The 27866-nt window shown below is 41.8% G+C and overlaps 1 protein-coding gene across 2 annotated transcripts in view; it reads right to left on the reverse strand.

Moving 5' to 3' along the window:
* ahcy (adenosylhomocysteinase) overlaps positions 1–26489 on the reverse strand; it is a 103613-nt gene extending 77124 nt beyond the window's left edge. The window contains exons 1-2 of one of the 2 annotated variants that reach the window (XM_059981122.1): positions 26330–26454; positions 10328–10412 (exon numbers count right to left, since the gene is read on the reverse strand). In XM_059981122.1, the coding sequence (XP_059837105.1) occupies positions 10328–10382 (55 nt within the window). In that variant the 5' untranslated portion in view covers positions 10383–10412; positions 26330–26454. Of the gene's footprint in view, positions 1–10327; positions 10413–26329 lie in introns of both variants that reach the window. The other variant, XM_059981123.1, reaches the window with a different exon arrangement.
* Between the last annotated feature and the right edge of the window lie 1377 nt (positions 26490–27866).

Consider the following 27866-nt stretch of genomic DNA (forward strand, 5'->3'; position numbering starts at 1 on the left):
GACTAGTGGAATGCTTCCACCGTCACTTGAAGTCAGCTCTCATGGCCCGCCTGAGAGGACCTAACTGGGTGGACAAGCTTCCCTGGGTCCTGCTTGGACTTCGCACAGCGCCCAAAGAGGATCTGCACGCCTCGTCGGCCAAGTTGGTGTACAGCACACCCCTGGTTGTCCCAGGAGAGTTCATACCAGCCCCAAGGGGGCAAGAGGAAGAACCCGCAGCAGTCCTGGACAGACTACGCGAAAGGATTGGCAACCTGACCCCCGTACCGACTTCACAGCACGGACAGACCCTGACCTACATACCCAAAGACCTGCAGAATTGTAAGTTTGTGTTTGTATGAAGGGGCGCACACTGGGCACTGCTACAGCAGCTGTACAAGGGGCCGTTCAAGGTGCTCAGGAACAATGGGTCCACGACCGTTCTGGACATTGGGGGGGTAAGAGGAGGTTTCCACGGTGGACCGACTCAAACCAGCCCTTGTGGACTTGGCGCAGCCTGTCGAGGTTCAGGCACCGCGGCGCAGAGGCAGATAGCCAAACGGAAACTGATCCAGACTGAGGTCATTGGGGGGTGTATCGCCGGTTCTGGGGGGGGGTTATGTGGCAACCCACTTTCTGCGCAGGCGAACCGGCTCACAAATAGCCCGCGCGCAGGGAGAGACTTTGGTAATGCACCTCTGATGTCATTTCTGCCCGAAGAGGCTGGGAACTAGGGATTAAAAGCCAGTGTGGCGAAGTTTGAATAAACTAGTCTCAAAACAACTTACCAACTGCGTGTCATTGTACTACATACAGAGCTAGAGACATCGCTACAACTCCTTACTTTCTGAATGAGCCTTGCATGGGGAATCTTATCAAATGCCTTACTGGAATCCATATAAACAATATCCACTGCTGTACCTTTGTCGATGTGTTTTGTCACATCCTCAAAGAATTCAATCAGGCTCGTAAGGCACAACCTGCCCTTGACAAAGCCATGCTGACTACTCCTAATCAGATTATGGCTCTCCAAATATAATCATATAACAATCACAGCACGGAAACAGGCCATCTCGGCCCTCCTAGTCAGTGCCGAGCCCTTAATCTTACCTAGTCCCACCTACCCGCACTCAGCCCATAACCCTCCACTCCTTTCCTGTCCATATACCTATCCAATTTTACCTTAAATGACACAACTGAACTGGCCTCTACTACTTCTACAGGAAGCTCATTCCACACAGCTATCACTCTGAGTAAAGAAATACCCCCTCGTGTTTCCCTTAAACTTCTGCCCCCTAACTCTCAAATCATGTCCTCTCGTTTGAATCTCCCCTACTCTCAATGGAAACAGCCTGTTCACGTCAACTCTATCTATCCCTCTCAAAATTTTAAATACCTCGATCAAATCCCCCCTCAACCTTCTACGCTCCAATGTATAGAGACCTAACTTGTTCAACCTTTCTCTGTAACTTAAGTGCTGAAACCCAGGTAACATCCTAGTAAATCGTCTCTGCACTCTCTAATTTATTGATACCTTTCCTATAATTTGGTGACCAGAACTGTACACAATATTCCAAATTTGGCCTTACCAATGCCTTGTACAATTTTAACATTACATAAATGTTCATAAATCACTGCCTCCCAGGATCTTCAACAACTTGCCACCACTGAACAAAGACTCACAGGTCTACAATTTCCTGGTTATCTCAACATCCTTTCTTGAAAAGGGGAACAACATTTTTAACTTTCCAATCCTCTGGTAACTCACCCGTCCCTATTGATGTTGCAAATATCATCACCCGAGACTCAGCAATCGCCTCCCTCACTTTCCACAGTAGCCTGGGGTACATCTCATAGAAACATAAAAACATAGAAAATAGGTGCAGGAGTAGGCCATTCGGCCCTTTGAGCCTACACCGCCATTCAGTATGATCATGGCTGATCATCCATCTCAGAACCCTGTACCTGCTTTCTCTCCATACCCCCTGATCTCTTTAGCCACAAGGGCCATATCTAACTTCCTCTTAAATATAGCCAATGAATTCTTGAGCTGCTTCCTGGCACCCTTGTAATTTTCTAAAACTCTAACAGTTCCTCTCTTCTTGAACCTTTTGTAAGCTTTTCCTTTAACCAGATTTTCTACATCCTTTGTACACCATGGTTCTTTTACCTTACCATCCTTCCCCTGCCTCAATGGAACATAACCATGCAGAATGCCATACAAATTTTCCTTGAACATTTGTCACAGTCTCCCAAGAATATTTGCTCCCAATTTATGTTCCCAAGTTCCTGCCCAACAGCATCATATTTACCTCTACTCCAATTAAATATTTTCCCAAATTGTCTATGTCTATCCTTCTCCAGTGCTACGGTAAAGGAGATAGAGTTGTGATCATTACATCCAAAATGCTCTCCCACCGAGAGATCTGACACCTGACCAGCTTCATTTCCCAATACCAGATCAGGGTACAGCCTCTCCTTTCGTTGGCTTATCTACATATTACATCAGGAAACATTCCTGAACATACCTAACAAACTCCACCCCATCTAAACCCCTTGCTCTAAGGAGATGGCAGTCAATATTAGGAAAGTTAACATCACCGATCACAACAACCCTATTATTATCGCACCATTCCAGAATCTGCCTCCCTATCAGCTCCTCAATATCTGTTACTATTGGGGGTGGGGGTCTATAAAAACACACAAGTGTTATTGACTCCTTCCTATTTCTGACTTCCACCCACACTGACTCAGTAGACAATCCTTCCATGGCTTCCTCCTTTTCTGCAGCCATGATACTATACCTGATTAGCAATGCCCCTCCCTACCTCTTGCCTCCCTCTAAAGCCCTGCACTCAGCAACCATTCCTGCCCCTAAGACATCCAAATCTCTATAATGGCCACAACATCATAGTTTCACGTACTGATCCACACTCTACATTCATCCGCCTTGTTTATGATGCTCCTTGCAGTAAAATAGACACATCTCAAACCATCAGGCTGAGTGCATCTTTGCCCATCATCTGCCTATCCTCCCTTACAAACTCACTACAAGCTGTCTCTACGTGTGCGTCAACCACCCAGTCCTCTGCCTCTACACTCCAGTTCCCATCCCACTGCAATCTAGTTTAAACCCTCACCAATATCATTAGCAAACCTCCCATCAGGAAATTGGTTCCCTTCCAGTTCAGGTGCAACCCGTCCCACTTGTACAGGTCACTCCTTCCCCAGTGAAAGTTCCAATGATCCAATTACTTAAAACCCTGTCCCCTGCACCATCTCCTCAGCCACTAATTCATTTGCACCATCTTCCTGTTCTGACCATCACCACTTCGCGGCACTGAGTGTAAACCGGAGATTATGACCATGGAGGTCCTGCTCTTCAGCCTCCTCTGCTCCTCCCCTGCTTATGTCATGGGTACCAACCCAGATAGGTCATGCCCTCAGCAGTCTCCAAAGGGGTATACTTGCTGCTGAGGGAAATAGCCACAGGGACAACCTGCTCTGGCTTCTTTCTCCCTTTACCTCCCTCAGTGTTCACCCATCTACTCATCAAATTCTGCACTTTTGGTGTAACCACCTGCTCAAAAGTCGTACCTATCAATTGCTCTGCCTCCTGGATGATCTTAAGTTTATCCGGCTCTACCACCTTAATGCAGTTTTTCATGAGCTGGAGTTGGCTGCACTTCCCGCAGATGTAGTCATCAGGGAGACCATCAGGTTCCATGAATTTTCATCTCCTACAGGAGGAGTATTCCACTGTCATATCTGCAATCCTGCCTGCACTGTACAATGGGCAACCAAGACCAAATCTTCAAACCTGTTTCTTTGGCTTCAGCCTCTTCTCATCAAAGCCTGACTCTCCCACTCTCACTGCTGGCTCACCCCCAACAATGTCTGTCCCATTCAGTCAAAAAAACATGGTAAATAGATATATTGAATGTATGTCATGCAACTTCTCCTCAGAGGAACACTGTCTTGTTTACACTGTATCCATGATAATTAAACTTCATTTGATTTGAAAGAACAAGCTTGTGCCACTCAGATACATGGGCGATATTATATTTTTCCCTGTTGACTAAGCATTTCATAACCACATGTGCAATATGCTGTATTGCACCTTGACCCCAGTGGAATGCTCTTTTTATTTGGCTATATTCTTGTATAGCTGTGTAATAATTAAACTTGAACTCTGACACTTACTCAGCTAATGAACCCCTATATTTTATAACTTCCTTCACTGTCCACTATAGAAACATAAACACAGTACAATACCAGGTCCTTTGGCTCAAAAAGCTGTGCCAAACATGTCCCTACCCTAGGACTACCTATGCTTTACCCATAGTCCTCTATTTTTCTAAGCTCCATGTAGCCATCCAGGAGTCTCTTAAAAGACCCTATCGTTTCCACCTCCACTGTGACCAGCCCTTGCGCTCAGCACTCTCTGCGCAACATCTCTAACTACTTACAAGCACCTTAAAACTATGCCCTCTCGTGCTAGCCATTTCAGCCCTCTCATTCTCCATCGCTCCAAGGAGAAAAGGCCAAGTTCACTCAAACTATTCTCATAAGGCATGCTCCCCAATCCAGGCAAAATACTTGTAAATTTCCTCTGCACCCTTTCTATGGTTTCCAATTCCTTCCTATAGTGAGGAGACCAGAACTGAGCACAGTATTCCAAGTGGGGTCTGACCAGAGTCCTATACAGCTGCAACATTACCTCTCGGCTCTTAAACTCAATCCCATGATTGATGAAGGCCAATGCACCATATGCCTTCTTAGCCACAGAGTCAACCTGCACAGCTGCTTTGAGTGTCCTATGGACTTGGACCCCAAGATCCCTCTGATCCTCCACACTACCAAGAGTCTTACCATTAATACTATACTCTACCATCCTATTTGACCTACCAAAATGAACCACTTCACACTTATCTGGGTTGAACTCCATCTGCCACTTCTCAGCCCAGTTTTGCATGTTATCAATGTCCCGTTGTAATCTCTGACAGCCCCCCACATTGTCCACATTCCCAACCTTTGTGTCATCAGCAAATTTACAAACCCATCCCTCCACTTCCTCATCCACGTCATTTATAAAAATCACAAAGAATAGGGGCCCCAAAACAGATCTCCGAGGCACACCACTGTTGACCAACCTCCATGCAGAATATGACTCGTCTACAACCAGTTTGCCTTCTGTGGGCAAGCCAGCTCTGGATCCACAAAGCAATGTCCCCTTGGATCCAACACACACAAAATGCTGGTGGAACACAGCAGGCCAGGCAGCATCTATAGGAAGAAGCACTGTCGACATTTCAGGTCTTGACCCGAAACGTCAACAGCACTTCTCCCTATTGATGCTGCCTGGGCCTACTGTGTTCCACCTGCATTTTTGTGTGTTGCTTCAATTTCCAGCATCTGCAGATTTCCTCGTGTTTCCCCTTGGATCCCATGCCTCCTTACTTTCTCAATAAGTCTTGCATGGGGTACCTTATTAAATGCCTTGCTCAAATCCATATACACTACATCTAGGGGTTTACCTTCATCAATGTGCTTAGTCACATCCTCAAAAAGTTCAATCAGGTTCGTAAGGCACGATCTGCCTTTGACAAAGCTATGCTGACTATTTCTACACCACCAATTCAGTCACCTACAAGCTTACAAACCATTCCTTGTACATTCTTTGAGGTAGATAACAAGCAATAATGGGCCCTGGGGAACACTAGTCATACATTTCCAGTTAAAACAAGCAACTTCCCACCATTGCCCTCTGCTTTCTGTCATTAAATTAATTCTGTATCCAATTAGCCAGCCCTTCCCGGATTCCACATGACCTAACCTTCCAGCACAGCCATGCCCACATTGAATTTCTTTTATGATCAAAGTCACTCCAATTCATAAGACAACCTCCCAAAGACATGCTGACTACCCCTAATTAATCCACATCTATCCAGATTCACCTCCTCACTCAGAATCCCCTATAGTAACTTACTAACTCATCAACACAGAATGCTGGAAGGACTCAACAGGTCAGGCAGTGTTTACAGAAAAGAATAAACAGTCAATGTTTCAGGTAAGACCCTTCTTCAGGGCTCGACCTCATATTAGACTTAATGGTCAAGAGTTCCCAAGCCTTTCCTTGCTGCACTTAAAACCAATCTTTACCTCCATCCAGTCTTCCCGATCTGATAAGTGAAACTACACCACACATACAATAGTTCTACTTTATATAGGCTGTATATTTATCATATCATTCCTGCTTTTACTATATGTTAGTGTTATTTTAGGTTTTATATGTTATTTGGTATGATTCGGTAGGTTATTTTTTGGATCTGGGAATGCTCAAAAATTTTCCCCATATAAATTAATAGAAATTGCTTCTTCGCTTTACGACATTTTGGCTTACAAACAGTTTCATAGTAACGCTCTACCTTTGGATAGTGGGGGAAACCTGTAGCAAAATTTGATTAATTGGGACACATCAGGACCAGTACATTTTGGCCTAATTAAGCAGCAGCCCTGATTTACTGATGGCCCAATTATCCATAATCCATTGTATCAGGCCTTGAAGATATGTCTACATTCATATATTAAAACATCCAACAACCCCGCTACTGCAAAGCAGGCTATTCACCAGACCTCCCCAAAATCTTTCCCTAATCTAAAGTCTTCACATCTATCACTACCATTAAACCAGAGAAATACTCAGCAAGAGCCTTACTCATCTCCAGCAGTTCCAAAGATGTACAGTGGCATGCAAAAATTTGGGCACCGCTGGTCAAAATTTCTGTTACTGTGAATAGCTAAGCGAGTAAAAGATGACCTGATTTCCAAAAGGCATAAAGTTAAAAGTAACACATTTCTTTAATATTTTAAGCAACATTACTTTTTTTATTTCCATCTTTTACAGTTTCAAAATAACAAAAAAGGGAAAGGGTCCGAAGCAACGATTGGGCACCCTGCATGGTCAGTACTTAATAACACCCCCATCGGCAAGTATTACAGCTTCTAAACACTTTCTATAGCCAGCTAAGAGTCTTTCAATTCTTGTTTGGGGGATTTTCGCCCATCCTTCCTTGCATAAGGCTTCAAGTACCGTGAGATTCTTGGGCCATTTTGCATGCACTGCCCTTTTGAGGTCTATCCACAGATTTTTTTAGGTTGTGCCTCTTGAGGTAGTCCTTTGTAGATTTTGAGGTGTTTAGGATCATTATCCTGTTGCAGAAGCCATCCTCTTTTCATCTTCAGCTCTTTTTTTACCAGAATTTGCTGGTATTTAATAAAATTCATTCTTCCCTCTACCAGTGAAATGTTCCCCATGCCACTGGCTGCAACACAAGCCCAAAGCATGATTGATCCACCACCATACTTAACAGTTGGAGAGGTGTTAGAATAATACAGCACTACCCTTTGGCCCACAATGCTGTGCCAACTCTTAAACCCTGCCTCCCATATAACATCCCACTTTAAATTCCTCTATAAACCTGACAAGTAATCTTTTAAATTTCACTAGTGTATCTGCCTCCGCCACAGACTCAGGCAGTGCATTCCACGCACCAACCACTCGGAGTAAAAAGCCTTCCTCTAATATCCCCCTTGAACTTCCCTCCCCTTACCTTAAAGCAATGTCCTCTTGTATTGAGCAGTGGTGCCCTGGGAAAGAGGCGCTGTATATCCACTATCTAGTCCTCTTAATATCTTGTATACCTCTAACATATCTCCCCTCATCCTCCTTCTCTCCAAAGAGAGAAGCCCTAGCTCCCTTAATCTCTGATCATAATCCATACTCTCTAAACCAGGCCACATCTTGGTAAATCTCCTGTACCCTTTTCAATGTTTCCACATCCTTCCTATAGTGAGGCGACCAGAACTGGACAGAGTACTCCAAGTGTGGCCTAACCCGAGTTTTATAGAGCTGCATCATTACCTCGCGACTCTTAAACTCTATCCCTCAACTTATGAAAGCTAACACCCCTTAAGCTTTCTTAACTACCCTATCTACCTGTGAGGCAACTTTTAGGAATCTGTAGACATGTACCCCTAGATCCCTCTGCTCCTCCACACTTCCAAGTATCCTGCCATTTACTTTGTAATCTGCCTTGGAGTTTGTCCTTCCAAAGTGTACCACCTCACACTTCTCCAGGTTGAACTCCATCTGCCATTTCTCAGCCCACTTCTGCATCCTATCAATGTCTCTCTGCAATCTTCGACAATCCTCTACACTATCCACAAAACCACCAACCTTTGTGTCGTCTTCAAACTTGCCAACCCCACCCTTCTACCCCCACATCCAGGTCTTTAATAAAAATCACAAAAAGTAGAGGTCCCAGAACAGATCCTTGTGGGACATCACTAGTTACGACCCTCCAATCCGAATGTACTCCCTCCACCTTGACCCTCTGCTTTCTGCAGGCAAGCCAATTCTGAATCCACCTGGCCAAACTTCCCTGCATCCCATGCCTTCTGACTTTGAGTAAGCCAAGCCTACAGTGTGGAACCTTGTCAAATGCCTTACTAAAATCCATGTAAATCACATCCACTGCACTACCCTCATCTATATGCCTGGTCACCTCCTCAAAGAACTATCAGGCTTGTTAGACATGATCTGCCCTTCACAAAGCCATGCTGACTGTCCCTGATCAGACCATGATTCTCTAAATGACTATAGATCCTATCTCTAAGAATCTTTTCCAACAGCTTTCCCACCACAGACTTAAGGCTTACTGGTCTATAATTACCTGGACTATCCCTACCTTTTTTGAACAAGGGGACAACATTCACCTCCCTCCAATCCTCCGGTACCATTCCTATGGACAACGAGGATATAAAGACCCTAGTCAGAGGCTCAGCAATCTCTTCTCTTGTCTCGTGGAGCAACCTGGGGATTATTCAGTCAAGCCCCAGGGACCTATCTGTCCTAAAGTATTTTAACAACTCCAACACCTCTTCTCCCTTAATATGAACATGCTCCAGAACATCAACCTCATTGTCCTCACTGTCATCAAGTTCCCTCTCATTGGTGAATACTGAAGAGAAATATTCATCGAGGACCTCACTCACTTCCACAGCCTCCAGGCACATCTTCCTACCTTCATCTCTAATCGGTCCTACCTTCATTCCTGTCATCCTTCATATAATTGAAGAGTGCTTTGAGGTTTTCCTTTATCCTACTTGCTAAAGCTTTCGCATCCCCCCCTTCTTCAGCTCCTTTCTTGCTACCCTATAGTCAATAGCTCCATCTGATCCTTGCTTCCTAAACCTCATGTGTGCTGCCTCCTTCCACCTGACTAGATTTTCCACCTCACTTGTCACCCAACCATTCTTTATCTTCCTCACCAGGACAAATTTATCCCTAACATCCTGCAAGAGATCCTTAAACATCGTCAACATGTCCATTGTACATTTCCCTGTAAAAACATCATCCCAATTCACACCCACATGTTCTCACCTTATAGCCTCATAATTTGTCCTTCCCCAATTAAAAATTTTCCTGTCCTCTCTGATTCTATCCTTTTCCATGACAATGCTAAAGGCCAGGGAGTGGTGGTCACTGTCCCCCAGATGCTCACCCACTGACAGATCTGTGACCTGACCCGGTTCATTACCTAATACTAGATCTAGTATGGCATTCCCCTAGTCAGCCTATCAAGAGACACACTTGACAAACTGCTCTCCTCTTTTCCCTCCTTCCTTTCTGAGCTGAGGGTCCAGTCTTGGTGCCAGACATGACCACTACAACTTGTCCCTGGTAGGTCATCCCCACCAACAGTATCCAAAATGGTATACTTATTACCGATGGAAACGGCCACAGGGGTGCTCTGCTCATTCTCTCTATTCCCTTTCCCTCTCCCAAGTCACCCAGCGACCTGTCTCCTGACTTTTAGGGGTGACTATCTCCCTGAAACTCCTGTCTATTTCTGCCTCTGCGTCACGAATGACCCGAATTTCATCCGGCTCCAGTTCCCTAACTCGGTTTGTCAGGAGCTGCAGCTAGATGCGCCTTTTACGGGTATCGTCATCAGGGACAATTGTGTTCGCCCTGACTTCCCACATACTACAAACGGAGCACCCGACTGCCTTAACTGCCACCTCCATTACCTACTTCTAAGTTAATTAGATTAATTAAAGGAGGTTACCTGGCCTTACCTCACTGGGAGCTAGCTTGTTCTCAGTCTCTGCTCGCTGAAGCCTCTCGAGCCAAAGTCTTCCTACTGTCTCCCCTTACTCAGTCGCCTGCTCTGTTAACCTGCTCACTTTTAAAACTCTCCCACTGTCTCACAGGCCGACCTTCACGCGCTTCAGCAGTTGTGCCCCATTCAAATTGCCGAAAAAAATCAGAACTATATCATACCCAACAAGATGATTGTACAAGTCAGTTCTTTGGTCACGAAACTTGAATCTTTCATGCTATCTGGTGGAGTAACAGCTGCAAGATTCTATAAGGAAGCACATTCATAGGAAATTGGAATCTGAGCTGGGCAATTCAGTAGATATATTTCCAGATGACAAAGGAAAATTGTTAATGGTTCCTGAAAGTGTATCATTAAGGGACGTTGTCTTGGAAAATCAAACTCTACAGAGGGAACTCAAAATTTGGAGGGCCAAGGCAACAAATTTCAACAAAATCATAGATCAGACTTCACATATCAGATCATTAGACAGGAGATGACTGTGACTCCCTGGCCATTCCTTCCATCTGATGTGAAAGACAGTGTTCATACCTCCATACTGGATCAACTAGAGGGGCTTCTTGATGAACTGCTCACTGGAAATCCTGACACCAAGACTCAAACACAGGGTCAGTGCTCTGGTTCAGTTAGTTAGGACATGATCTATGCTGTGATATGTGGTCAACATAAACCACCAAAGCACCTTCTACTTCCTTATGCAGTAAAAACACTGATGGGTAACACTGAGCTCATCCAACACTGAAAAGGCTTGGGAATGTGGCATCTTACTCCCAGCTTGAAAAGAACACTGCTCTGTGTCTCCAAAAGCTAGCAACAGCCTCCAACCACAGAGTTGTACTTCCAGCCTCCATCAAGCCTCATGCCTTCACCAATCTTGCACGGGACAATATCGATAGATATGAGTAAAATCTCACTGGAAAGGTACATCACATAGTCAATGGCATCGTGGTACAGGCCAATGTCTATGGACCACATCTGCCAAGAGCTGAGCTTCCACAGTTGAGAAACTGAAGCAGAGATCAGTCACCATTGAGGACCAAGGACTGCAAGTATATGTAGCAAGTGCACATTTGGGCCCACAGCCTCTTCCAACCAAGGAACACTATCTCAAGGAAACCAATGGAGCTGCTCTTCTTGCCTGCAAGAAAAACTTGGTGTGGACACTTGCAAGGCAAACAGATTCAGAGAAACCGACAATCCTAGGCTGGATTGGTTTTAATATCAGCACCAGGGACCAAGAACCAATCTCACAAGATATTGTTGAGTATCTGCTAACCATCAATTCACCAGTCACAGAGCTGACCACAGTGTTTGAAATCCTGAACCAATCAGAGCCAATCAGGAAGGAACTTCATCTAGAAACAATTGTGGTAGCCATGAATCAAGCACTCTGTGCAAAAGCCACTGAAATTGCCTGGAAGCACAGAGCGCTTCTCCAACATTCTTCTCAGGATGGGGACATTCCATACCATATGTAATGCCTTAGCCATCCCAGGAAAGCGATTTCTGGATGTTTGTCTAAAGGACGTATGCATAGAGGCTATAATTGTCACAAAGGGGTCCATCAATGGAGTCCTTGATGGTAAACACTACATCGTGCTGTCAGGGTCCACAAGTACATCTATAAAGCACTGATGAGACTCACATGGGCAGAGTTCACACTGTGGGTTGAGGACAACATTCCAGAGAGGAATGGGATGATCAAGTCATTCTTAGACCATGCGAACAACATGGCCAGTAACTTGAACCAACAGAAGTTGAACAATCTGCTGCAAAGTCCACTCTTAGCTGAGCTGATAACCCTGTGGACAGACTTTCTGGAACACCTCTGTCACACAGTGGAGAGCTAGCCGCATTCCAGATATCATATATTGACATGGCAGAGAACATAGTACTTGGGCTTCTGCGCGCCTCTCGTGAGGGGGACTGGAAGTTGCACCTCCATGCTACAAGAACCATGATCCCATGGTACTTTGCCTATGATAAGATGAATTATGCCAGGGGACCCTGTCCCCTAACTTTGCTCAGATGATGGACCTCCCAGAGAAGAATCCTCGTGTATGACAGGCCAATTCTCAGTGCAGCTGTCAAGTAACAACCCCTTTGGGCAGATCCCTGTGGACCAGGCTAATGAAGTCACAGTAAACAAAGACACAGACTCCTGTAGGCACATCACAGTTCAGCCTGAATGCTGGTGCTATCAAGCATAACTACATAACAGCTGAGCACTGCAGTGCATTCCTGGAACAGTTAAGGGAGATGGTGCAAGGCAACAAATCAAAGCTTTGTTATGCGGAGCTACAGTGTCCAATACAGAAATGTGAGGAAGCAGTTTCAGCAGCGGTTAGCCTCATACATGAATGGGTCAACCCATTTGCAGAGAAGCAGGACCTCATTAGCATTTCTATGGCAAAGGCAGCCCCCAAGGACATTGCCTTGGACCTGATGAAGGCATATAAGATTGGTGAGTAATGTTTTTTTAATAAATTTTTTTAATTGAATTTTGAAATGGTTACAGAAGGAAAGAAAATTATCAACCCCTCCCCCTCCCCCAACCTCTCCCCCCCACATGCTCCATGGAGTTCATAATAGCTTTAGTATATATATTTATTTCTTTCCCCAAATAAACAATTTTATCTTCAGAGAACCTATATGTTTTCAGAAATATTTCATATTTAACTCTTAAATTAAGTAATTTTTTCAAGTGGAATGCAGCTAAAAGCTATATCTATTTTCATTTTCTTAATGTATATTAAAATTCTTTTTCTTTTCACCAGTCCATTAAGCCCATTAACATTAAAACTTAGAAAATTCAGTAAATTAGTCATTATTTTTAACAGGGTTACTCCAGTCTATAGTAATAACTAACTTTTCAACTTTCATAGTACCTTGGGGAATCTTTTTAAAAATTCTCTGTGTTGCTATGTGTCTCTCCTTCCTCTCCCCCCCCCCCCCCGATTGTCCAGGCAAAGAAAGAAAGATTAAAGAAAAATAGATAAAGAAAAAAAAATAACAAAATACCCCCCTACTAATGTTGGGAATAAAAAACACAACATTACCCCCCTCCGTTGTACATTGGATCATGGAATTTCTTTGCTGGTGGGTTTTCCTCTAGTCTCTCATCTTTGTGAGCAATGTTATGCAACCTTCAAGAATGAAAGACTAGAGGAAAACCCACCAGCAAAGAAATTCCATGACCCAATGAAAACCAACAAGCTGAAAACATTCAGTGATATGTGCAAGAAGAGAAAAATAAAATCAAATGGGAGAGCGATCATCTTGAAAGCAGACAGGTCTTTGTTTGGACGCATCACAGTGATGGCACAGGGCGCAGACCCCATATGGAGGATATCCTCTCACCCCCTTGGACCATTGCCCTGGGCCCTGTCCACACCAGAAGGATCGCTGAGAAAGACAAATAAAGCTACTTTAGCCACAACCTTGCAGAAAAATGTAGCAGTAGAAGAGCAACTCCCAGAAAACTCTGCTACAGTGGTTGATAGAATGAACTTGGTCCAAAGAGTGTAAGGTGATCAAGTTACTTTCAAAGATGTTGCCACAACAATTGTGTGTGGCTCTGAGGGAAGGCAATCAGAGTAGCAGAACAGATGTTGTGTTCGACACATACAAGGAGAACTCTATCAAGAATAGTGAAAGATCTCTACGGGGTGAAGAGACTGGTCATGAGTTGTAAGGTATCACAGGCACACAGATGATGAGGCAGTGGAGGAGCTTCCTGACCAAAGTCAATAACAAAAAGTCTCATTAACTTCATAATCCATGAATGGAGGAAGGCAGAGTACAGAGCAAAGCTACAGGAGAAGATTCTGTATGCAACTGTGAATGACAAATGTTACAGAATCACATCTCAAGACAGTGAGGTGGTGTCAGCTCTTCAGTGTCAACGAGAAGCAGATGGCCGCCTACTTCTCCATGCTACCCATGCCACAAGAAAGGGATACCAATCTGTAGTGATCTGCTCAGAAGACACAGATGTCTTTAGCATTTTGTGACAAGATTGAGGCTCCATTGTTCCAGTAACGTTGCACTAGAACCTGCACAATGCTTGTAGACATCAGGAAGGTTGCTGCCACTGTTGGCATAGAGGTTTGTAGGGTTCTCTTTCTTTCTTTTTCAATCTTTTTATTATTAATATCAACAAAATAAAATTGATACATAATGGGATTACAAACATACACATTTCAACTGAACATGAAAGAATACATAAGCAATAGTTACAGTATAAATGAGTCTTCCCAAATCATGGACAATACAAGTAACAAATAAACAAGGCAAACCCAGGTATATCAATATAGTTTAAAAAAAACAAAAAAGAAAAAGAAAAAAAATTATGCAAAAAAACCTAATCTAACAATCTAATAACTAAGGAAAAAAACAAAAGAAAAAAGAGAAAAAGAAAAAATGAAAAAAAGGGCTGTTTATAATATCTAACAAAAATATAAAATCATCAGTGTTGTCAACTCTGATCCTCTCAACATGTATAAAATCGAAACTGGAAAAACAAATAGGCTTGTATCAGGGTCATATTACATCATATGAAAATATTGAATAAATGGTCTCCATATCTTTTCAAATTTAATAGAAGTATCAAATACAACACTTGTAATTTTTTTGAAATTTAGACATAACATAGTTTGAGAAAACCAATGAAATACAGTAGGAGGATTAATTTCTTTCCAATTCAACAAAATAGATCTTCTAGCCATTAATGTAAGAAATGCAATCATTCGACAAGCAGAAAAGGATAAATGAAGTCCATCATTGGTAAACCAAAAATTGCAGTAATAGGATGAGGTTGTAAATCAATATTCAATACCATAGAAATAATATCAAAAATGTCTTTCCAATATTTTTCAAAAGTGGACACGACCAGAACATATGAGTTAAAGACGCTATCTCAGAATGACATCTGTCACAAATAGGATTTATATAGGAATAAAAAATGAGCCAATTTATCCTTGGACATATGAGCCCTATGCACAACCTTAAACTGTATTAATGAATGTTTAGCACATAAAGATGATGTATTAACTAATTGAAGAATTTTATCCCAATTTTCAATAGGGATAGTAAGGTTAAATTCTCTTTCCCAAACATTTTTAATCTTATAGAAGGGCTCTGAATGTATCTTCATAATTATATTGTAAAGTTTTGATATTAGCCCTTTTTGAGAAGGATTTAGTTCAAACCAATTCTCCAAAGTACCTGAATTCACAAGGTTTGGAAAAGTAGGAAGTTCAGTATTTAAGAAATTCCTAATCTGTAAATATCTAAAAAAATGAAATCTAGGCAAATTATATTTACTAGATAATTGTTCAAAAGACAAAACAATTATCCAAAAATAAATCGGAAAATCGTAGTAATCCTTTAGTCTTCCAAGCTGAATAAGCTTGGTCTATAATAGGATAAAAAAAGCAATTGGATACAATTGGAATATTTAAAACAAACTGAGTCAACCCAAAAAATTTCCGAAATTGAAACCATATACGCAAAGTATGTTTAACTATCGGATTGTCAATTCGTTTCTGCAATTTAGAAAGAGCAAAGGGAAGAGAAGACCCTAAAATAGAACGCAATGAAAATCCTTGTACAGATTTAATTTCCAGGTTCACCCAATGAGGGCTAAAAGATAAATCCCAATCCTTTAACCAACATATCAAATATCGGATATTAACTGCCCAATAATAAAATCTAAAATTAGGCAATGCCAATCCACCTTCCTTCCTTGCCTTCTGTAAATATTTTTTTTTTACCTAATCTAGGATTTTTATTCTGCCATATATGAGGAAACTTTTGAATCAACATTAACAAAAAAGATATCAGAATAAAAATCGGTACCGCTTGAAATATATATAAAAACTTGGGTAAGGTAACCATCTTAATAGCATTAATCCGACCTATCAGAGATAAAGATACTGGTGACCATTTAGTAAACAAACATTTAATCTGATCGATTGGGGGTAAAAAATTAACCTTAAATAAGTTCTTATAGTTTTTTGTGATTTTAATCCCCAAGTAAATAAAAGAGTCATTAACTAATTTAAAAGGTAAATTTGCATAAATTGGAACCTGTCTATTTAAAGGAAACAATTCACTCTTATTAAGATTTAATTTATACCCGGAAAAATTACTAAATTGAGCCAACAATGATATAACTGCAGGAATGGATTTCTCAGGATCAGAATAATAATAAATCATCTGCATATAACGATAGCTTATGTATATCCGTCCCACGATTAATGCCAAAAATGTTCTGTGATTCTCTGATAGCAATTGCCAAGGGTTCTAAAGCAATATCAAATAATAATGGACTAAGAGGACAGCCTTGTCTAGTACCCCGAAATAAACGATAAAAGGGAGATCTTTGATTGTCAGTTAGCACCAAGGCTACTGGAGTATGATATATCAGTTTAATCCAGGAAATGAATGTCGGACTAAAATTAAACTTCTCAAGCACAGTAAATAAGTATTGTCATTCAACTCTATCAAATGCTTTCTCTGCATCTAGTGAAATGCCACATTCTGAAGTGCTATGTGAAGGAGTATAAACAATATTCAATAATCTCCTAACATTGAAAAAAGAATAGCGATTTTTAATAAAACCAGTTTGATCTTCCGAGATAATTTGAGGTAATACCTTCTCCAGCCTGGATGCCAGTAACTTGGAAAAGATCTTGGAATCTACATTCAATAAAGATATTGGTCTATAGGATGCACAGTCAGTAGGGTCTTTATCTTTCTTCAATATTAAAGAAATGGAAGCTCTATAAAAAGATTGTGGCAGATTACCCAATCTAATTGCTTCTTCAAAAACCCTGTGTTATGAATGTACCACAGCTCTGAGGGGCCGAAGGGGCTGGAGCAGCCCCCTCCTTCTGGAGAATCGCAAGATCGCTATTAATTCGGGTCTTGGACCCAGGAAGTGAGAGACAATGCAACGGTTTCGGCCATTGTTCTTAGAGGCACCTGTGTGACGTGCAGGTCCCTGCTACGTGACAGCTACCATGGATATGGACACCCTCGGGCAATGTGGGGGTGGGGATTGTATCACCCTACTTTGATGAACATCTACAACTCTGCAAGTCAAGATAAAAGGAGACTGCAGGAGGCAGTACCCCAGCGACGCACCTGAAGGACACCCTCGCTCAGTGTGCTCCCGTAATAGCTGGAAGCCACTCAACGCCACGTGCGCTCCTAACTCCTTTGCCTGGGGAGCAGGTGGCTGATAATACCGAGAAGGACTTCGAACTAACAACGGGGAAACAATGCTCCCCTGATTTAACGGAGTGGCTTCATAAAGACCCGGGCAAGTTTTTCCGTTTTTCACCGATCCCTCTAAAACACGTGAAACCCGGCGATTCCCCGGAAGGCTAAAGTCTGCAGACTTCTGAGTGACTTTTATATTTCCATCGGACAATCTATTAACCCCTAGACAACAGTAGAGCTCACTTCTTAATGATGATTATTACTATACCCGCGCTTTAGATTGAGTATTGATGACGTGCATTATCTGAATGTTTGTATTAACCTTACTTTTGTGCCCCTTTATAAATAAAAACGTTTGGAAATAGTGACATCAGACTTCAACGGACCTCTCTATCTTTGCTGGTTAGTTATCCAGTTACGGGATACGTAACACCTGAATAAACAAGGAGAAAGAGTAATGGAGAAACATTTTAAAAATTCTACTGTATACCCATCTGGACCTGGTGCCTTCCCAGAATTCATAGAGGAAATAACCCCTTTATCTTAGTAACCCCGAATCTTAGTAATTTGACGTTTAACCAAAGCATTCTTCAATTGACTAGCTAACAGTTTACCCGATTTAGCACTATGTATATAAAAATCAGATCTTGTTTTCATTAATTGATTTTCAATCGAAGATGTAAGTAATAAACTATGTTCCATTTGAAGTTCAACCCTTTGTTTGTAAAGCTCCTTACTAGGAGTAGTCGAATATTTCTTGTCAATCTCTTTAATTTTATCAACCAATAAAAGAGTTTCCTTCTTAATGCGTTTTCTCAGACCAACAGAGAAAGAGATAATCTGTCCATGTATATATGCTTTAAAAGTGTCCCAAAGTGTTCCACAAGAAATATCATCCGTGGAATTAGTTGAAAAGAAGAAATTGATCTGTTCCTTCATAAATTTAATAAAATCCGGATCTTGCAGTAAGGTAGAATCAAATCGCCATTGTCTAGCACTAGAAGCTGTATCCGTAAATTTAATAGAAAGTTTTAATGGAGCATGGTCAGAGATGGCTATAATATCATAATTACAACCAATTACCGATGGAATAAAACAAGAGTCAATAAAAAAATAAACAATCCTTGAGTAGGAATGATAAACATGTGAGAAAAATGAAAACTCTTTGTCCTTAGAATGATGAAATCTCCAAATAACAAAAATTCCATTATCAGTCAAAAAAGAGTTAATATAGGTGGCCGACTTATTAAGATCTGTCCAACAAAGGATTTAAACAACAATTAAAGTCACCACCCATTATTAACTTATATTCATTTAGATTAGGTAGAAAAGTAAATAAAGACTTAAAAAGAAAATCGGGACAATCCACATTTGGAGCATAAACATTAACCATAGCAACCTTTTTGTTAAAAAGCCAGTAATTAACAAAAATCTACCATTCGGATCCGAAAAGATATCGTGTTGGACAAATGCAATAGAGGAGTCAATAAAAATTGAAACTCCCTTTACTTTAGCATTTGAATTCGAATGGTATTGTTGACCCCTCCAAAACCTAAAAAAGCAATAATTGTCCTCTTTCCTCACATTAGTTTCTTGTACAAAAATAATATGTACATTGAGTCTTTGGAATACTTTGAAAATCTTTTTCCGTTTAATCAGATGGTTTAAGCCATTAGTATTCCAAAAGACAAAATTAATGGTCTGAGCCATATTTCTGAAATCAACCCTTTGGTATATAAAGGGTTAACCAAATTATGAACTCATGCACCGGAAGAGGAACAAAAATAAGGGGCGGGCCCAGAAGTGACGACATCGCGGACATTTTAGTAGCTTAAAGTCAGCCCAAATGAAGAAACTAAAAAAAACTGATGTAAAGAACATAAGGTTTAGAAAAAGACCCCCCCACCCAAGAGGAGAAAAGACCTCCCGAGCCAGGAAAAGGCTGGGAAAAAAGAGAAATGAAACTAAATCTACCCCCATATCAGCAGAAGGCAACTCCATATACAAAGACTAAAAAAGATCCACCCAAACTCTAAAGAAATAATAATCACTATACTAAAACCAAACTTCTTAATATAATTGCTAGTAAAAAAAACAAAAATAATATAATCACTAGTAACTTATAAATCAGGTTAAAACCCAAACAAACCAAAAAAAAATTAAACTGTGATAAGAAATGCATTATAGGAAGAAGACGAGAAAAAAATGGCGAAATCAAAAAAAAAGCCAAAAATATTTTAGAGAAGAAACCGCCATCTTAGTAAAAAAAAATTCACCTTCGAAGGATTAATAGTAATGACAAAAGCTAAAGTACAGTGATTGAAGTAAGTGAAATAAAAAGATTAGTACACCAAAAAAAACTTTAACTAGAGTATAGAATAAATCTACACCAATAGCCAGAAACAAAATCTGGTTTTGGAAACAAAAACCATCTTGCAACGATCAAAATCACTCATTTATAAGAGATGAGAATCCGCAGCAGTAGGGAAGTTCTCATTCAGAAAGCTTCTCGCTTCAGATGTAGAGAAAAAAACATGCCGAGATGCACTGGGAGGCGAGATTCTGAGCTTCGCAGGGTATAAGAGTGCAGGTTTTAGATTTTTCTCATAACATTCGGACATCAGAGGTTTTAAAAAGCCTTGCCTTCATTACTTCTGGACTAAAATCCTCCACTAATTGAAAATTGAATTCTTAAAATTTGACCATCCCTACACGCCGAGCCACACAAATAAGCTGCTCTTTAACATGCACATAATGAAAACGGACAATCACAACCGGTGGTTTAGCTGAAGCACTTGGTAATCGACGCATAATTCTGTGAGCGCGATCGAGTAACGGAGGATTGTCTGGGAATACAGAAGGGAACGCATCTTTTAAAAGTTGAGCAAAGTACTTCGAGGGGTCCCCTTGTTCAATACCTTCCGGGAGACCGAGTATATGTAAGTTCTGTCTTCTGGACCGATTCTCAAAGTCGACACTCTTGGCTTTAAGTGTTTCCACCTGTTTAATCGTCAAAGATAATTTCTGCTCCAGTTTTTCGATTATCAAGTCTCGCTTCCGAGCATCCTCTTGCAAAGTTGCGATTAAAGCTTGCTGCTGGTTAACTGAATCCGTCTTATCCATATAATCCTGAAAGGCTTTTATATCTTGTTTGAAAATTTGTCGTCATTCTTCAAATTTTTCATTTAAAACCTCCAATAACATTTCATAAGTTAATTCAGTGCACTTAGGATCGGTCTTTTTCTTCTTCCCGTTCCCGTTAGAGTCTTTCCCAAGTTCTCGCCCTTAAGATCTAAGAACCATTTCTGTATTCATTTCTTCAAAATTCACAATAAACTCTTAAAGGTAAGTCCAAAAAAGTAGCAAAAATCTTTTGGTGTAGGTAAAAGTTAGTTAAATAAGGGTAATCATAGGTTAAAAAAAGTAAAGGTTATAGAGCGAATCTGAAACAGTGCTCACCTCCTGCTGACTCCCTGTAGGGTTCTCATCAGGTTGCACGCATATATAGGATATGACACTAAGCACTTTTGCAGGCAAAGGGAAAACAAGTGCCCTAAAGCTTCTGACCAGTAACAAAGAAACTCAGGACACATTCTTAGAGTTGGATCAGGAATGGGACCTCTCCCAAGAACTGATGGACATACTGGAGGCATTCACATGTCTCCTGTATGCCCCAAAAGCATCAACCACAGAGGTCAATGAGCTCAGGTATCACCTTTTCTGTGCCAAAAAAGGTGAAATCAAAAGTCATCAACCCCCACCATGCACGGACTGCTTAACAAAACATGCACAGCAAGCCAACTACCAAGGCTGGTGTATGGAGAAGATGTTTGGAGAAGGACTCACAAGTGCCAAGCCTTGTTGGCAGAGGATGGAAGATGGAGAGAGAAAAGGAAGCTGAACAGTTGGTGGTGCACTGGATGGAAGGCCAGCCAGCACCCGATGCCGTCCTGGATCTACTGACCTGTAACTGTCCAAAAAATGTTCACTCTCAAGATGTATGTGTGTTGCAAATGGCCTCAGGTGTACTGACATGTGTAGACTGGCAGACTGTGAGAACCAGGCAGAGAGTGTGGAAAGTTCAGATGAAGATGTCGAAGACTTGGAAAATTATTATGGTTATTAATAGGTTATGCAAGTATGGAAAGCAATCTGATTAAATATATTCATTTTACAACCAAATGGTTATGGCTGTGTGGAACCCCACATTTGAATTATTGTACTGCAATTCTATATGCTATGACAAAAGCTTTAGATTGCTTTGATTTGATACAATATAGAAAATATCATGCTATTGATAAAACTCCAGATGTTGTCTATATGGACTTCAGTAAGGCCTTTGACAAGGTTCCACATGGAAGGTTAGTTAGAAAGGTTCAATTGTTACATATTACAAACCCCATTTCCAGAAAAGTTGGGATATTTTCCAAAATGCAATAAAAACAAAAATCTGTGATATGTTATTTCACGTGAACCTTTAACTGACAAAAGTACAAAGAAAAGATTTTCAATAGTTTTACTGACCAAATTAATTGTATTTTGTAAATATAAACAAATTTAGAATTTGATGGCTGCAACACACTCAACAAAAGTTGGGACAAGTTTTAACAAGAGTTAAAATAAGATTGAAAAGTGCACAGAATATTCAAATAACACCGGTTTGGAAGACTCCACATTAAGCAGGCTAATTGGTAGCAGGTGAGGTATCATGACTGGGTATAAAAGTAGCGTCCATCAAAGGCTCAGTCTTTGCAAGCAAGGATGGGTCGTGGCTCATCCCTTTGTGCCAAAATTCATGAGAATTATTAGTCAGTTCAAAAGGAACATTCCCAAAAGCAAAATTGCAGAGAATTTAGGTCTTTCAACATCTACAGTACATAATATTGTGAAAAGATTCAGAGACATTTAGATAGATAGATAGATACTTTATTCATCCCCAAGGGGAAATTCAACATTTTTCCAGTGTCCCATACACTTATTGTAGCAAAACTAATTACATACAGTATTTAACTCAGTATAAATATGATATGCATCTAAAATCACCCTCCCAAAAAGCATTAATAAATAGCTTTTTAAAAGTTCTTAAATAGTTTACTAAAGTGTATTGAGTGGTAACTTAAGCTCAGTCCTAACCCCAGCACTTTAACATGTCTTGCCCCTGGTGGTTGAATTGTAAAGCCGAATGGCGTTGGGGAGTAATGATCTCTTCATCCTGTCTGAGGAGCATTGCATTGACAGCAACCTGCCGCTGAAGCTGCTTCTGTCTCTGGATGGTGCTGTGCAGAGGATGTTCAGGGTTTTCCATAATTGACCGTAGCCTACTCAGCGCCCTCCTCTCTGCCACCGATGTCATACTCTCCAGTTCTGTGCCCACGACAGAGCCCGCCTTCCTTACCAGCTTATTAAGATGTGAGGCGTCCCTCTTCTTAATGCTGCCTCCCCAGCACGCCACCACAAAGAAGAGGGCGCTCTCCACAACTGACCGATAGAACATCTTCAGCATCTCACTACAAACATTGAATGACGCCAGCCTTCTGAGGAAAGTACAGTCGACTCTGTGCTTTCCTGCACAGGGCATCTGTGTTGGCAGTCCAGTCCAGCTTCTCGTCTAACTGCACTCTCAGATACTTGTATGTCTTAACCTGCTCCACACATTCTCCATTAATGATCACTGGCTCCATATGAGGCCTAGGTCTTCTAAAGTCCACCACCATCTCCTTGGTCTTGGTGATATTGAGACGCAGGTAGTTTGAGTTGCACCATATCACAAAGTCTTGTATCAGTTTCCTATACTCTTCCTCCTGACCATTCCTGACACACCCCACTATGCATAAAGAGCAAGCTCTGAAACCACTGTTGAATTCGTGTGATCTTCCAGCCCTCAGGCTGCACTGCCTAAGAAACCGTCATGCTACTGTAACAATTATAGCCACCTGGGCTTGGGAGTACTTCGGAAAACCATCACTTACACAGTCCGTCACTGCATCCAGAAATGCAACTTGAAACTGTATTATGCAAGGAGGAAGCCATACATCAACTCTATGCAGAAACACTGGCGAGTTCTCTGGGCCCAAGCTCATCTCAGATGGACCGAAAGACTTTGGAATCGTGTGCTATGGTCAGATGAGTCCACATTTCAGCTAGTTTTCAGAAAAAAGGGGTGTCGAGTTCTCCATGCCAAAGATGAAAACAACCATCCTGCTTGTTATCAGCGGAAGGTGCAAAAGCCAGCATCTGTGATGGTTTGGGAGTGCATCAGTGCCCACGGCATGGGTGAGTTGCATGTATGTGAAGGTACCATTGATTCTGAGGCGTATATTAGGATTTTAGAGAGACATATGTTGTAAGGCGACGTCTCTTCCTGGGACATCAATGCTTACTTCAGCAGGACAATGCCAGACCACATTCTGCACAGGCTACAACAGCGTGGCTTTATAGACACAGTGTGTGCGCTTGACTGGCCTGCTGCCAGTCCAGATCTATCTCCTATTGAAAATGTATGGCGCATCATGAAGAGGAGAATCAGACAACGGAGATCACAGACTGTTGAGCAGCTGAAGTCTTCTATCAAGCAAGAATGGACAAAGTTTCCAATTGAAAATCTACCACAATTAGTATCCTCAGTTCCAAAATGATTAAAAAGTGTTATTAAAAGGAAAGATGATGTAACACAATGGTAAACATGCCTCTGTCCCAACTTTTGTTGAGTGTGTTGCAGCCAGCAAATTCTAAATTTGTGCATATTTACAAAATACAATTAAGTTGAAAAGCTTTTCTTTGTACTTTTGTCAGTTAAATAAAGGTTCACGTGAATTAACATATCACAGATTTTTGTTTTTATTGCATTTTGAATAATATCCCAACTTTTCTGGAAATGGGGTTTGCAATATTAAAGTAGTAAAATGGATTCAACAGTGGCTGGATGGGAAATGCCAGAGAGTAGTGGTGGATAACTGTTTGTCAGGTTGGAGGCCGGTGACTAGTGGTGTGCCTCAGGGATCTGTACTGGGTCCAATGTTGTTTGTCATATACATTAATGATCTGGATGATGGGGTGGTATACTGGATTAGTAAGTATGCAGATTGTGTTGATAGGTAGTGTTGTGGATAATGAAGTAGGTTTTCAAAGCTTGCAGAGAGATTTGGGCCAGTTAGAAGAGTGGGCTGAGGGATGGCAGATGGAGTTTAATGCTGATAAGTGTGAGGTGCCACATTTTGGTAGGAATAATCCAAATAGGACATACATAGTAAATGGTAGGGCATTGAAGAATGCAGTAGAACAGAGTGATCTAGGAGTAATGGTGTATAGTTCCCTGAAGGTGGAATCTCATGTGGATAGGGTTGTGAAGAAACCCTCCTGATGAAAGGTTTCGGCCCAAAACGTCGTCACTACCTCCTCCCATAGATGCAGTCTAGCCTGCTGAGTTCTGCCAGCATTTTGTTTTTATTTTGTGAAGAAAGCTTTTGGTATGCTGGCCCTTATAAACCAGAGCATTGAGTATAGGAGTTGGGATGTAATGTTAAAATTGTACAAGGCATTGGTAAGGCTGAATTTGGAGTATTGCGTACAGTTCTGGTCACCAAATTATAGGAGAGATGTCAACAAAATAGAGAGAGTACGGAGAAGATTTAGAATGTTACCTGGGTTTCAACACCTAAGTTACAGGGAAAGGTTGAACAAGTTAGGCCTTTATTCTTTGGAGTGTAGAAGGTTAAGTGGGGACTTGATAGAGGTATTTAAAATTATGAGGGGGATAGATAGAGTTGACGTGGATAGGCTTTTTCCATTGAGTGTAGGAGAGATTCAAACAAGAGGACATGAGTTGAGAGTTAGGGGGTAAAAGTTTAACACCAGGGGAATTTCTTTACTCAGAGTGGTAGCTGTGTGAAACGAGCTTCCAGTAGAAGTGGTAGAGGCAGGTTCAGTATTGTCACTTAAAGTAAAATTGGATGGGTATATGGACAGGAAACGAATGGAGGGCTATGGGCTGAGTGCAGGTCAGTGGGACTTGGTGAGTGTAAGCGTTCTGAACGGACCAGAAGGGCCGAGATGATCTGTTTCCGTGCTGTAATTGTTATATGGTTATATAATAATATTTACTTCTTCACTCACCACCCATGTCAAGCAGTTTCACCTCAAATCATGATTAAATCTGTCCCCCCCCTCACTTAAATCACAGCACTCTGCTTTTGATTCTTACCCCTGGGTAAGCAACAGAGTAATCATCTTTTCAAAGCCTCGCAAGGTTACGTACACCTACAGGGACACCCTCAGTCCCCTACACAAAGAATAACATTCTAACCTGCTCAACTTCACCTAATAACTCAGGCATCAAACCCCAGCAACTTTCTTGTCAACCTGCTTTCCAGTTTAATGACATTTTCTTATCACTTCACCATATTTGTTCAAAGAGCTCCACGGACAGCTTCAGCAGCTTCTAGTACAACTTCAGCGACTTAGCACTTAATTTTTTAAATAGTGAAGGCTAACGTTCCAAATACCTTCCCCAGCCCAGGTATCTAACTTCACTCTACACGCTTAGCTCCGATTTAGGGCTGTCACTTGAACAAATATCAAGAATTCCTCACCCTCAGAACAGATTGTATTCAACCTGCCGATTGTTCATTGCATCAGATTGCAACACCTGCAGCCTCGTTCCTCCACTCTTTCTGAAAGCGCCTTATGTCAGCACAATATAGGAAGCATAACCACTGAAGAATATACACAGGTCAAATGAAAACTCAGACTGAAAAAATATATGCCCCCAATCTACCTCTCTATCCCTTACCTGCTGAACATTGGTCACTGCAAATATTCACAAGCCACTTATAAAAAGTTGCCTAGCTCTCCACAACAGCGGACTCATCCCCACCCGCGATCCCGGACACCAGACCGCAACCACAGGGCCGATAGGTCGGTGCCGAACCCGTCCTTACCGACTTTGTAGGGGAGCTTGTCAGACATGATTGGGAGACAAGGGCAACGGCAACAAGACGGCAGCAGAAAACGCTCGGAATCTGCAGAGCCAGCAGCGGAGAGAGCGGAGTCACGCCGGCTACCACTTATAACCAGCGAGCGCTCCCAGAATCCCCGGAGGGTCCCGCCCATCCGCCCTCTTCTTATTGGTTGGGAGCGAGAGGGTGTTGATGATGCGATAAGGGTGGCGGAGGGAGGGAGGGAACGGAACGGAACGGCACGGCTTGGCTGTTCTTTGTCTGTAATTGCAGGTACTTCCGCACTAGTCGGCTGTTCACGCTGTCCTGTCTCACCAAAGAAAGCGATGCCCCATACGCCAGGATGTTGTTCATCGACTTTAGCTCGGTGTTTAACATAATCATTCCTTTAAGCCTCGTGGGTAAACTATTCTTGGCACCCAACATCTCGAGCTCTATCACGCTGAGAACTGGTGCCCTCTCGGGCTGTGTGCTGAGTCCGCTACCAGATTCAGCTCAAACCACATCAAGGTCGCTCACAAGCTAATGAAAATCTGCAGATGCTGGAGATCCAAGCAATATACACAAAATGCTGGAGGAACTCAGCAGGCCGGGCAGCATCTATGGGAAATTTTCCGTTCAAAGACATTGGTGTTCCCATATCACAACTGTAGACAATCAACGCACTTTCCACCACACAGCTATAGAAGTTTGCCAAAGTTTTCGATGACATGCCAAACCTTCGCAGACTCCTAAGGAAGCAGAGGCACTGTCGTGCTTCCTTCTCTATAATACTTACGTGATGGGGCCAGGACAGGTCCTCTGAGATAGTGGCACACAGGAATTTAAAGTTATGTCTGATCCTCCAATAATTACTGACTAATGGATTGCTGTTTTCCCCTCTCCTGAAGTTTACTATCAGTTCCTTGGTCTCAGTGACATTGAGTGAGAGGTGGTTGTTATGGCACCACTCAGCCTAGTTTTGGCTCCCTCCTGTGTGCTGATACAACATTGGGCTAGTTACCTGCATCATAGAAACCACACAGAAACAGGCTCTTTGACCTGTCTAATCCATACAAAAACTATTTAAACTGCCTATTCCCATCAACCTGCACTGGAACCATAGCCCTCCATACCCCTACTCTCCATGTACCTATCTAACCTTCCCTTAAATCAAGCATACACCACTTGTAAAACCTTCTCTCGACCTTCTGAGTGAAGATGTTTCCACTCATGTTCCCCTTAAACCCTATCTATATCCTTCATAATTTTGTATAAGTCAAATTTCTTCTCAATCTTCTACATTCTAAAGAATAAAGATAATCAGAATCAGATTTATTAGTTCAGAAGATCATGAGATATAGGAGCAGAATGGGGCCATTTGGCCCATCGAGTCTGCTCTGCCAATTCATCATGGCTGATCCAATGTTCCTCTCAGCCCCAATCTCCTGCCTTCTCCCCTCATCCCTTCATGCCCTCACTGATCTAGAATCTATCAACCTCTGCCTTAAATATATATAAAGAGTTAGCTTCCACAGCT

Source organism: Hypanus sabinus, chromosome 9 (assembly GCF_030144855.1).
Source record: "Hypanus sabinus isolate sHypSab1 chromosome 9, sHypSab1.hap1, whole genome shotgun sequence".
Classification (NCBI taxonomy): domain Eukaryota; kingdom Metazoa; phylum Chordata; class Chondrichthyes; order Myliobatiformes; family Dasyatidae; genus Hypanus; species Hypanus sabinus.